The following is a 13,681-nucleotide window of genomic DNA, read 5'->3' on the forward strand; positions in this document are numbered from 1 at the left end:
TGCTAACCACTGTGCCACCCAACTGTGCCACCCAACTGTGCCACCCAAATGTAGTGTTGCTGCCGAAAAATTGGACAAAACACATTTATTTAAAAGTTAGATGTCCCCCCTCCCACCCACAAACACACGCACATGCATGTACTAACATGCTGAAACTGGGTGCCGTGTAATAAGTGGGGTGATTTCCTCGACAGCAGTATATTGTAAAAACATTGCTTATCTCAGCATAGATTAAAATTTAAAAGGTACTAAATCAGAAGGTTCTAAAAAAGCACTTGAGAAGATGACTTTGTGCTTTCCTCCTTGCTTGTTCCCCCAGCCACACTGCACTCCCCCACTGCCCGCCCCCCCCCTCCCCCCCCGCGCCCCCCCACCCCACCTCTCCACCAACCCCATCCCTCTCTCTGTTTACTGCTGGCCACAAACGTATCTTGCTCATGGAGCTGCGGCATTGCCTGCCCCGCATTTTGGTGAATTGCCCACTTGCTACTTCGTTTCTGGCAGCTCACCAACTGTGCTCTTACCAGGCCCAAACCTTGAAAATGATTTGCGCCTCTCGCTGAATGCATCAGACTGGCCCCGGCGGAAGCATCCCAGATTCCACGCCTACTTTGGGCCACAGTTCCAAATCAACCCAATTAGTCTTGATCCCCAGGTGAAAGAAGATAGCATAGGATAGCACTCAGAGAAATAGCATTGTTAGCTTTGATATAATGGAGGAAGATATGACGGAGGGAATGAGATTGAAGGCTGGAGCTTAGAGAAGTACCACTCATCAAATATTAAGCTTTTTGTTGTATTATAAAGGACAACAGAGAGGTGACAAAATGTTCCAGAATTGGGAGCATTATCAAAGACATCAAAGGGAAATTTCCCATTACACTTGGCTATTTTTGTGTTCTGTTAGCAAGTTTCATAGAATCATGGAATCCCTACAGTGCAGAAGGAGGCCATTTGGCCCATCGAGTCTGCACCGACCACAATCCCACCCAGGCCCTATTCCCGTAATTCCACATGTTTACCCTGCTAATCCCCCTGACACTAGGGTCAATTTAGCATGGCCAATCAACCTAACCCGCATATCTTTGGACTGTGGGAGGAAACCGGAGCATCTAGAGGAAACCCAAAACAGACACGAGGCGAATGTGCAGTTATTGGAACTGATTGGAAGTTATTAGAACTTCACAGAAAGACCATAATGAGGTCTAAATTGCAACAATAATATCCGGGGTTAGAATATACAAATTATTATCCGACTGTTTGCCGTCTCTCTTCTGCCCATTTTGTTACCAGCACCTAGATGTGAGTGCAGTGAATGACTTACTGCTTGCCTTCCAATCTGTTTTGATCATACCACATTTATCGTAATGTGCCAAATGTCCACAGTAACACACTGATTACAGTACTTCACCCACACACGTCAGGGTGGCATTGTTTATGCATGGTTTGTTTGCAGTCAATGACTTGCTATTAACTAAAGTTTGGCCAATCTTTTCCTACAAAAATACATGCCAAAAACTTCACACGTGCAATTGTTTACCTTAACCATTGTAAAAGATAACCAAATGTGATCCTAAACCTCACCATAGAATCCCTACAATGCAGAAGAGGCCCATCAGGCCTGCACTGACCGTCTGAAAGAGCAACCTACCAACCGCCCTAACTCTGTGCATTGATCATGGCCAATCCACCTAATCTGCACATCTTTGGACTGTGGGAGGAAATTGCAGCATCCAAGGGAAACCTACATGGACACGAGGATAATGTGCAAACTCCACACAGGCAGTCACCCGAGGCCGGAATTGAACCCGGGTCCCTGGCGCGGTGAGGCAGCAGTGCTAATCACTGTTCCGCCCCCACTGGGAAGTTCCTCCGAGGTTTGTTGCAACTTCAAAGGCAGCTTGGTTACTTACCCATCCAGTGTTATCACCAAAGTAATGGCTGCCGGATTGAGACAAATCCTGAAGAAATTCCCAGAATTTATCCTTTTCCTATTTAATTACAAACTTAAATTTAATCCGTGCAATTAACTACCTTAACGACTAAAAACATTGAACAAACTTGTGCCCCTAAGCTTTACATCTTGTTGCATACTTATTTCCCAACAGTATTTGTTCAAATAATTACATTCTTTAAGAAGCTTTTCCTTGTTGAATAATTCATGTATGCAGAATGTCACCCATATGATAATTGGTAAATTTTTTCCTTCACTTTTATGATGTTTGTTCCTTTTGCATACATTCTCAGCTGCTCCTAAACTGAAGCTGCATTCAGGATGGATATGGTTTACTGTGATTCTGTTATTAACAAAGAACAAAGAACAGTACAGCACAGGAACAGGCCCTTTGGCCCTCCAAGCCTGCGCCAATCATGATGCCTGCCTAAGCTAAAACTGTATGCACTTATGGAGCCCGTATCCTTCCATTCCCATTCTATTCATGTATTCGTCTAGTTGCCCCTTAAATGCCGCTATCGTACCTGCTCCCACCATCTCCCCGGGCAGTGCATTTCAGACATTCACCCTCTGTGTAAAAAACTTGCCTCGCACATCTCCTCTAACCTTTTCTCCATGCGCCTTAAACATATGTCCCTCAGTACTTGACTTTTCTACCCCTGGAAAGAGCATCTGGCTATCTATAGTCTTCAGTATCTCATAGGAGCAGTTAATTATTCATCATCTGAGAGGCAACAACAGTGAGTGTTGTCCAGAGTCAGATCCATTGATCACTCAACCTCTGCACAAGTGAACTTGCAAGCAGTAGTTGGGGGGGGGATTAGCCATCAGCTGCATGAACCTTACCTGGCTTTATCCTCCCTGTTCCTGGAGGACTGAGGCTAAAAGCATTGCTGTGGCTGAGTGTAATAATTCAATGGGACCCGAGTGTCACACAGGGTTCTCATATTTTAATTGCCTCATCAGAATTATGGATGTTTTGGCCGTCCCGCCCCAGGGCTGGGATTCTCCAATCCCGATTCAATGAATGGAAATTTGGCTGAGCGTCAAATTCTCCATTCTCGCTGGCAGCGGTGACGGGGAGTGCGACAGTGGAGAATTCTGGCCTTTGTCTCTGGTGCTAAGAGTGTTGACATTATGTCAAAGCCATTATTGCTTAGGCTGTAACATATACCAACTGCTATTTCCTGTAAAGCAATTGTTGGTCAAAATCTACGATTTTTATTTCCGATTGGACATTAGGAGGGACACGTGCCAGCTATTGGGAGCTATCATTATTACAACTGCTGCTGGTGAAGCACTGCTGCTTCACAGTGCCAGGGACCCGGGTTCAATTCCGGCCATGGGTCATGTGTGTGTGGAGTTTGCACATTCTCCCTGTGTCTGCGTGGGTTTCCTCCAGGTGCTCCAGTTTCCTTCCACTGTTCAAAGATGTGCGGATTAGGTTGACTGGCCATTCTAAATTGACCCTTAGTGTCAGGGGATTATCAGAGTAAATATGTGGGGATAGGGCCTGGGTGGGATTGTGGTCGGTGCATATTCAATGGGCCAAATGGCCTCCTTCTGCACTGTCGGGATTCTATGAGCTAAAAAAGGACTAAAGGAGGATTTATAAAGGAAAAAAAGACTTGCATTTATATATTTTTTGGGAGCCACTAGACACCTCAAAGTGCTTTGCAGCCATTTAAAAAAAATTCATTCATGGGACATGGGCGTCGCTGGCTGGCCAGCATTTATTGCCCATCCATCGCTGTCCGAGGGCAGTTGAGAGTCAACCACATTGCTGTGGCTCTGGAGCCGCATGTAGGTCAGACCAGGTAAGGACGGCAGATTTCCTTCCCTAAAGGACAATAGTGAACCAGATGGATTTTTACAACAATCGACAATGGTTTCATGGTCATCAGTAGACTCTTAATTCCAGATTATTTTTTAACTGAATTCAAATTTCACCATCTGTCGTGGCGGGATTTGAACCCAGAACCCCAGAATATTAGCTGAGTTTCTGGATTAATAGTCCAGCGGTAATACCACAGGGCTATCACCTCCCCCTAAGGACTTTTGAAGTGTAATTGCTGTTATAATGTCGGAAAGGCAACAGCCGATAATGTTTGAAGGAGCGTGAGTTAGGCTATAGTTGTTCGGAAACTTGGTCAGATATTTATCGGGAGCACTGAGTTCAGTTTTGAGCACAAAAACAGGTGAAAACTATTAGCTGTGGGATGGGGACATCTTTAGAATGATAACATAATTTAAAAATTCAATTTAGAAGAAAGTGTCACATAACCTTGATTTGTGTTGCCTTGATGCCGGTAGTGATGGGGATTATGCCAAGATTTGTCACCTTGTCGAAATTTGGGGGAGCGGAGCTAATGTAGTGACAATTGATGAATAATGACTAATTTAATTCGTAAATTTATTCCAAACAGAATTGTTTAAGAATGGTGTGATTTTATTTTCAGGAAAAACTCGATACGGGAATAAGAAAAGAGGTGGACGGCATGGGATCTCCTGACGTTAAATATGGAGATTCTGTGTGCTTTATCCAGCACTTAGACACTGGACTGTGGCTCACTTATCAGTCAATAGATGCCAAATCAGCTCGGATGGGGACAGCTCAACGTAAAGTAAGTCATTCTGCCTGGATTTTTCTGGCATGACGTAAGTTCTGAAGTTCTCTTTCCAGTTCAGGCATCGGGTAGAAATTAATTGAGGTGACGACGGGGTGGAGGGGGGCACAATGGGGTCACCGCCGCTGGATAGAGAGCCTGTGGGAGCCTCCTTATGGGTAGGCTTGCCGAATTAAGCACCCAATCGGGAACGTAAGTCTGAAACGCCAGGCCTTCACTCTGTAAGCCCCGCCTATTGAGAGCTGCCGGCCAGTCAGAGGCCAGCAGATGTTCATATCTTAACAGTGCCACTGGGGAGGTGGTGGCTGTTGGTGGTAGCATACCCACCTGAGGCCTAGGCTCACCGAGGGATTCAGGCCACAGGTGAGTGGTGGAATGGGGGAGGTCGTGGGGTGGGGGTCATTGCGGTGGGATTAGTGGGTCAGCAACATGGACCGGCGTGGTGCACTCAGCTGCCCTCCCTCCCCCCCCACCCACCCCTTCTCAATGCCAGGTCCCTTGATCATGCCTTGAATGTCTTTGAATAAGGGACCACTCCCTGGAAGCCCCCAAACAACCTCGGCAGGGTTTACTTCTCAGGCTTCATGTGCGGTGAGTCACTCTCCCACCACTGGGAGAATGCCAACAGTGGTGGAAGGAGGCCTTTACGTGGGCATTAGTTGCCCATTTAAAGCCCTCAACTGGCGGCAGTGTGGGAAGACTGAACATGAGTCAGGGCACAGTTGGAAGGGGAGGGGGGTGGTTTCCAACGATCACTCTCTTGCCCGATTTACTGCTCATTGCACCACTAAACCTGCCTCGGGGTGAAATGACTCCTCAGAGTGTCCCTTCACCAGATTCCCTTTATTTACAAACTTGTCTCCATTCCTAAGAGTGCTCCAGGTACAAAGTCAGAATCTGGAATGCCAGTGGACCTGACACTCCCTTATTTATATACAGGTGAGACTCCCTGATTGGGCAGGCATTCAGGACCTCAATCAGGGAGCTCATACTCCAAGAGGCCCACCTCATGGGCCTCGTTGAAGTCATTACAGGGAGATGGCATTAGATTCCAGGCACACAATGGGAATACTAAATACCTTGAAGTTAGATTAACATGCCAAACTGCAGAGCAAAGCACCCTTCACAAACAGAGTACCTTAATTCCAAATTTGAACTTTGGAAGAAATCCCTCAGCCAGATCAGACTCACATTTACCATTTCCCACATCAGTCGGTCTCTGCCTCATGAAACTGTCAATGAATCAATTACTGAAACGGTGGCCCACTTATGCCTACAAAGAGATTTCCCAGACTCATTTCACACAGGGCCTTCTGCGGTGACATCCATCCCGTCTGGCTGGCTTTGAACATCAAAGGCTGAAACCTGTCCTTTGATGATGTAATGAAAATTATTTTCACACGCTTATCAGAGAGAAGATACCAACTGCAAAGAAAAGTCTCGTGGTCTGACTGTAATAAATAATGCTTGCCCTTTCTTTTCTATCTCAGGCCATAATGCATCATGAAGGCCACATGGATGATGGCTTAACTCTCTCACGTTCTCAGCACGAAGAGTCGCGGACAGCACGGGTTATACGCAGCACCGTTTTTCTCTTCAACAGATTTATTGGGTACGTTTTCTTCTGAGTACTGGTTAGTTCGGGGCAGCATCGTGGCACAGTGGTTAGCACTGCTGCCTCGCAGTGCCAGGGACCCGGGTTCAATTCTGGCCTCGGGTCACTGTCTGTGTGGAGTTTGCATGTTCTCCCCACGTCTGCGTGGGTTTCCTCCGGGTGCTCCGGTTTCCTCCCACAGTCCAAAGATGTGCAGGTTAGGTTGATTGGCCATGCTAAATTGACTCTTAGTGTCAGGGGGATTAGCAGGGTAAATATGTGGGGTTACGGGAATAGGGCCTGGGTGGGATTGTGGTTGGTGCAGACTCGATGGGTTGAACGGCCTCCTTCTGCACTGTAGGAATTCAATGATAGTTCTTAAAGAAGATTAAGGCGATAACATTATGGATGTGGGATAGTCGTACAGCTCCAGGGTATCTTGTGGGGTCAGGTTTCAATCTCAGCATCCCCTCCCCTCCATTATCAATGGAGTCAATCTCAATTGAAATTGGGAAATTCCTTGATGGTATTGTTATTGATCGGGAATCTGGGGACATTTCTCTCGAGGTTTTCCACACTGGTCAGACAATTGACGTTTGTGGGAAAGCACAATGCCTGATTTAAGTTTTGTAAGCTTAAGTTTATTAGTGTCACAAGTAGGCTTGCATTAACACTGAAATTAAGTAACTGTGAGAATCCCCGAGTCGTCACAATTCAGCACCTGTTTGGGTGCACTGAGGGAGAATTTAGCATGGCATCTAGCATGGCCCAATGCCCCTAACCAGCACGTCTTTCAGACTGTGGGAGGAAACCGGAGCACCCGGAGGAAACCCGTGCAGACACGGGGAGAACGTGCAAACTCCACACAGACAGTGACCCAAGCCAGGAATTGAACCCAGGTCCCTGGCTCTGTGAGGCGGCAGTGCTAACCACTGTGCCACCGTGCCACCGTGCCACTGTGCCACCCCGGTTTTTAAGCATAGAAATAGGTGTTCCTGATACTCGCATGTGAACGTTTGTCGCTTTTGCACAACAGGGCCGGAATTTTCCGGCTGGTCATGCCAGCGGGATTCCCTGGTCCCGCTGCAGTGAGCGGAGATTTGGCTGAGTGCTAAATTCTCCATCCTCGCTTGCAGTGGCAGTGGGGCGTGAACAGCCGGAACGTTCCGGCCCTGATCCCTGCACGCTAATTGAAGGCGGACATGAATCTATTCAAAACGGCTTAACCCATTTGTTAAAATGGAAAACAACAATATCATATCAATGCATTAAGCACTTGTGTGTAATGACCAGCACTGTAAATCCTAACATAGAGGGTGCAATAGAATGTTGCTTGGCATTATAGCATTTTGTATTTTAATTCAGTGAATGCAAACTCCTGAAGCCAAGCGATTGCTGAGCTTAAGGTGATTAGTTTGCCATCTAGCCTGTGGAGCGGACACCACTCGCTAATGTGCAGCAATGTTTATTGTCTCTCCACATGTACACAAGGCGTTTGTACTGGGGCCCCAGCAGGAAAGGTTGGCAACACCGGGACTTCGCCTGTCCTGAACCTGCTTATCAGGGTTTCTCTTGTCGGGGTAATTCAAAGCTGCCATTCTGTAGCGTTGATGTTCTCTGACACTTGTATTAAAAGACACTGAGGCTTGAGATTTTCCACATGTCCATTGTGTTTCTCGGAGGAAGTGTCCATTATGACACTGAAGGCCTGTTGACCAGGCTTGCACTACACTTGTTAAGGCCGTAAATAAATTGTTCATGAAATAATTTTTGAACAACACAGTCTCAGCATCGCAACAGCAGTACTGAGACTTAGCACACATCTAAAATAAAGGATGGATGCCTTACCCGAAAGTGTTCATATTGTATGACATGGTTATTTATTTCATGGTGTCCTTGGGTTTTCTTTAAGCTATTAACATTCTTTTAAATGTCTACCCAATATGCTGTTCTTGGGAGCTATTGGTGGAACTGGGGGTAGTTGAGCTCTCCCTTATAGAATCATAGAATCACTACAGCCATTCGGCCCATCGTGTCTGCACCGACAACAATCCCACCCAGTCCCTATCTCTGTAACCCCAGGTATTTACCTTGCTAATCCCCCTTACACTAAGGGGCAACTTATCATAGCCAATCAACCTAACTCGCACATCTTTGGACTGTGGGGGGAAACCGGAACATCTGGAGGAAACCCACGCAGACACGGGGAGAATGTGCAAACCCCACACAGACAGTCACCCGAGGCTGGAATTGAACCCGGGTCCCTAGCATTGTGAGGCAGCAGTGCTAACCACTGTTCCACCGCTCTGCCCTCAATAGGACTAATGGGAATTCTGATATTATCATCCCTCTCAATGAATTTGAAAGAGGAGACTTCCGAGCAGAATTGGAAGAGGACCCTGGGGTCAAAACTTTTTTTGCTAGATGTGTCTTGCATGGTTTTGTTTTAGAATGGGGTCTTGCAATGAAGCAGATAGGAGAGGATAGGTAGTTGGAGACAGAAGACCCATGTGGCTTAGAGAATTGGCCACTTAAAGAGTTGTGAGCATGTTGTAATTGAGGCAGGTTGCAACAGATGCAACATTTAGTAACATGTTTTAAATACCCAAAGCACAACAAATTTGCATTGCCAAATAAATCATTAGGTCCATCAGTCCAAAAACATTTTTCTCTCCAACAACCATAATCTGCCTCATACCAACTAACTGCCAGGACGCAATATAGTGTCAGTCATCCTGACTTTTATTAACCCTTCCAGTGCATGCTTGGCTTTCACACTTCCCTGAGAAAAAGTATAGTCCTATACTTCTCTAATTACTTGCCTCGAGGGGATGCAGATCTCAAGAGACTCAGTCACAACATCTGTTCAGGGCACTTACATTGTGAAGGGTTTGTGCTTCATTAATTGAATGAGTCACTGAATAGAGGAAGGAAAGAAAACAAAAGCTGCGTTTTATCTTTGTGCTAGGGATACACTTTTAAACTTCCTGGGGGCAATCTTACCAAAAAAAGCCTTAAGTGCTGAATGAGCGTGAAAACGGGAAAGAATCGTGCTCATTTTTTCAGCAAGCTTTCAGACACGATCTTATGACACTTAGTGAAAAAAAAGAGGCAAAATGTGATTCACGCCAGCAGGGGGAGTGAACAGAGTCTATTCTTGCCCAAGGGGCACTGCCGGCCCCTGACCTCCAGTCCCACTGGCGAGCCCATCACGACAGGTCCATGTTGGTGGGGACCATACGTTATCCTCGCTGGTGAGGAGCTCCACCATTGTGATTGTTAAGGCAAGTGAGCCCGGACGATTGCATCCCAGGCTCACTATGAATATTTAAACACTGATTTAAATATTGAGATCAGCCTCGCGTGGGCCAGGGCCCATGAGATCACGAGAGGCGAGAAACCAGGTGCAAACCCAATTTTTTGCCTCACGCGCTAGCATTCTGGCTTGCCAAGCCGATCGACCGGCCTGAGAAGCCGGTAAGATCGCCTCCTCTACCTCCGCTCTTTAGTTGCCACCAAGCAAATAATCTATAGAACACTCTCCGAATGGCCATTAGGCTTGTTGTTTTCCCTCCTCTCTGCACTTTCTGGCGTCTCTTAAGTTCAGCCATCTCCAATTCAGTTGGAAAGTGGGCCTCATGATGCTCTCACTGGCAGGATTCACTTCAGCTTCTGGCCAAACCTCTTCCAGTGTGACTTCAAGAGAGATGGGGAAGATGGTGGCATAGTGTTACATCATTGGACTAGTAACCCGGAGGCCCAGGTTAATGCTCTGGAGACATGGGTTCAAATCCCACCATGGCAACTGGTGAAATATGAATTAAGTTCATAAATCTGGAATATAAAGTTATGGTGATCATGACAATTATCATTGATTGTCGTTAAAACCCATCTCATTCACTCATGTCCATTAGGAAAGGAAATTCTCCTTACCTGGTCTGGCCTATATGTGACTCCAGATCCACAGCAATGGGGTTGATTCTTAACTGTCCTCTGAAATGGCCTAGCAAGCCACTCAGTTGAAGAGCAACTAGGGATGGGGAATAAATGCTGTCCTTGTCAGTGACCCCCAAGTTCTAAGAAAGAATAACCTGCTGAACTGTATCAAAGAATCATAGAATGGGGGTTCTACATGACATGTTGTGTCAATGCTGGCAATCTGCAAGAGCAAAGTGGCTGGTCGCAAGTTCCCTCCTTTTCCTTGTCGCCCAACAATTTTTTCTCTTCAGATAACTCTCCAATTCCCCTTTAAAAGATATGATTCAATCTGCCTCCACCACACTTTCAGGAATTGAATTTCAGACTTTAGCCAGTTGCTTTGTTAAAAACCTTTTCCCTCATGTTGGGGGGAATTCTCCTGTCCCGCCTGCCACGGGAATCGTAGCGGGCTGGGAGCGGACCATGCAAAGGTCTATTGACCTCGGGCGTGATTCTCTGGTTTTGGGGCGAGCGCAGCTGGAGAATCCCACCCCATTGCCTCTGGCTCTTTTGCCGATCACCTTAAATTGGTGCCCTCTTGTTCTCAAGTCTTTCATCAGTAACAACAGTTTTTTCCCTAACTCTATCCTGACCCCTCATGATTTGCAACACTCCTATCAAGTCTCCTCCCAACTCTTCTCCAAGGAGAACAATCTCAGCTTTTATAATCAATTAGAGGAACTAAAGTCTCTCATCCCTGCACCAATTCTCGTGAATCTTTTCTGCACTCCAATGCCATAACACCCTTCCTGAAGTGTGGTGCCCAAACCCGGATGCAATACTGCAGTTAAGGTCAAACCACTGTTTTCTGAAGGTTTGTCGTAATTTCAAAATGCAAGCACAAAATCCTGCTGATGCTGGAAATCTGAAACAAAAACAGGAAGTTAATGCTGGAAAAACTCAGCAGCCCTGGCAGCATCTGTGGAGAGTTAACGTTTCCAGACTGGATGACTCTTCATCCAGAGCTGAAGGGAGGTAGAAGTATGATGGGTTTCATGCTGTTGAAGAGAGGGGATGAAGCAAAATAAAAGGCCTGGGATAATTTGGAGTTCAGGGGTGATTAAATGACAATGACATAATGGGCACAAGACAGATGGAGTGGTAATGATAATGTTAAAGACTGACATTAACAGCAGAACAAGGGTCAGTGAGTTCAACAGCTTCAGACCATGAATTCTGCCCTTCATTTTGATTCTTTTCTGCCTCTACCTCCCTTTCCCACCCAAGGGCCAGTTTATAATTTGTTCCCATATTTGCTTTCAGCAAGTGCTAATTCTTGTTTCTCTACACTCTGACTGTAACTCTACATTCTGCACTCTCTCCTTCCCTTCTCTCTGAACGGTATGTTTTGTCTGTATAGCATGCAAAGGACAACACTTTTCACTGTACACTGTGACAATATTAAATCAAATCAAATCAAAATCAAAATCAAACCAAAATTGTTCTGCTTTTAACACGTTCTGCTGTCTGACCTTTAAGCTGCTATTAACACTTTCTTTAGTCTTTCACACTATCATTACCACTCCTTTTGCCTTGATGGCATTCCAGACATGCTCCCAAACCAAAGCCACGAAAACGGGCGGGATGGACAAAAGAATCACCTGGCTTCCTCTCCTGGGGGAGGTGATGGCCTAGTGGTATTATCACTCTACTATTAATCCAGAAATTTAGCTAATGTTCAGGGGTCCCGGGTTCGAATCTCGCCAAGGCAGATGATGGTATTTGAATTTAAAAAATGAAAAAATGTGGAATTAAGAATCTACTGATCGCATTGTCAATTGTTGGAAAAACCCATCTGGTTCACTAATGTCCTTTAGGGAATGAAATCTGCAGTCCTCCCTGGTCTGGTCTGTATGTGATTCTAGATCCACAGCAATGTGGTTGACTCTCAACTGTCGTCCAAGGGCAACTAGGGAAGGGCAATAAATGTTGGCGAACCAGCGATGCCAATGTCCCACGAATGAATAAAAAGTAAATAAAATTAGAATTTCTTACAGCTTTGTGAATAAGTTGGAAACTTCTGTCTTATTGAAAACGTGTCTGGCCCAAATTCTTCATCGCAAAGGAACAGAATTCCTATCTTGTGGTTTTTCAATTTGACAAATCATTTTGTCAGTAAATTTATTGGATCGATGGTGAGATAGAGCGACGCTTGATCATTGACGGTTGGTTATTTGTGGATAACTATTGATTGTGTTTTCAGGGGCCTTGATACTCTCAATAAAAAGGGGAAATCCACAGCTGTTGACTTGCCCATTGAATCAGTCAGCCTGAGCTTGCGGGATCTGATTGGCTATTTTCAGCCGCCTGACGAACATCTGGAACACGAAGAGAAACAGAACCGATTGCGCGCGCTGAAGAACAGACAAAATCTCTTCCAGGAAGAGGTAAGCAACTGACCTTTCCAGATACTAAAGTCCCATTGCTATTCTTCACTGATGGATCAGGGCGGAAGCTATGTTAATAATTTAAGAGAAAAAAAATGATTGTACAATATTTGGCCCATTTCCATTTTCATAGACGAAGCATAGAATCCTACAGTGCAGAAGGAGGCCATTCGGCCCATAGAGTCTGCACCGACCACAATCCCACCCAGGCCCTATCCCCATAACCCCATGTATTTGCCCCGCTAATCCCCCTGACACTAAGGGGCAATTTAGTATGGCCAATCCATCTAACCCGCACAGCTTTGGACTGTGGGAGGAAAGCATCATGTGCCACCGTGCCGCCCATATTGATATTGATTTGAAAACCTGCCGAATGCCTTTTCATGGTACTAATGCAAAAGCAGAAATAAATGGGTTTATTAACTGGTGCAGAACAAGTGGTTAGCACTGCTGCCTCACAGCGCCAGGGACCCGGGTTCAATTGCGGCCTCGGGTGACTGTGGGGAGTTTGCACGTTCTCCCCATGTCTGCGTGGGTTTCCTCCAGGTGCTCCGGTTTCCTGCCACAGTCCAAAGATGAGCAGGTTAGGTGGATTGGCCATGCTAAATTGCCTCTTGATGTCAGGGGATTAGAAGGGCAAATGCATGGGGTTACGGGGATAGGGCGTGGGTTGGACTGTGGTTGGTGCAGACTTGACGGGCTGAATGCCCTCCTTCTGCACTGTCGGGATTCTAAGTTAAGCCCATTCAGAATAATGTGCTGAAAGTTGGATATAAAGTGATCTGTGAATTTATCTGTATGCATTCAATTGCAGGGAATGATTAACCTGGTTCTTGAGTGCATTGATCATCTCAACGTGTATAGTAGTGCAGCCCATTTTACAGATGTAGCTGGAAAGGAAGCTGGAGAGTCTTGGAGAGCGATTCTAAACTCACTGTATGAACTACTCGGTAAGGTGTATAGTTTCATTTTCCTTATTTATCATTGATATATTTATAAAACAGCAGATTCACATGCAGCTATTTTAGCCCGATAATTTACACCAATATTTCAAATAACAACCCAACTAAAGGTGAGCCCAGAATATTTTTAACGTTAAGCTGGAAATTAAAGAATGTTGTGACAGAGGTTGAGCTGGCCA

At 45.7% G+C, this 13,681-nt stretch overlaps 1 protein-coding gene across 1 annotated transcript in view; it reads left to right on the forward strand.

The window, feature by feature from the left end:
* Positions 1-13,681, forward strand: part of ryr2a (ryanodine receptor 2a (cardiac)) — a 455,564-nt gene that overhangs the window by 91,786 nt on the left and 350,097 nt on the right. Inside the window, 4 exon segments of the mRNA XM_078230647.1 lie at positions 4,414-4,578; positions 6,072-6,193; positions 12,357-12,540; positions 13,355-13,490. Of these exon segments, the coding sequence (XP_078086773.1) occupies positions 4,414-4,578; positions 6,072-6,193; positions 12,357-12,540; positions 13,355-13,490 (607 nt within the window).

This window comes from Mustelus asterias, chromosome 15 (genome assembly GCF_964213995.1).
Source record: "Mustelus asterias chromosome 15, sMusAst1.hap1.1, whole genome shotgun sequence".
In the NCBI taxonomy this organism is placed as follows: domain Eukaryota; kingdom Metazoa; phylum Chordata; class Chondrichthyes; order Carcharhiniformes; family Triakidae; genus Mustelus; species Mustelus asterias.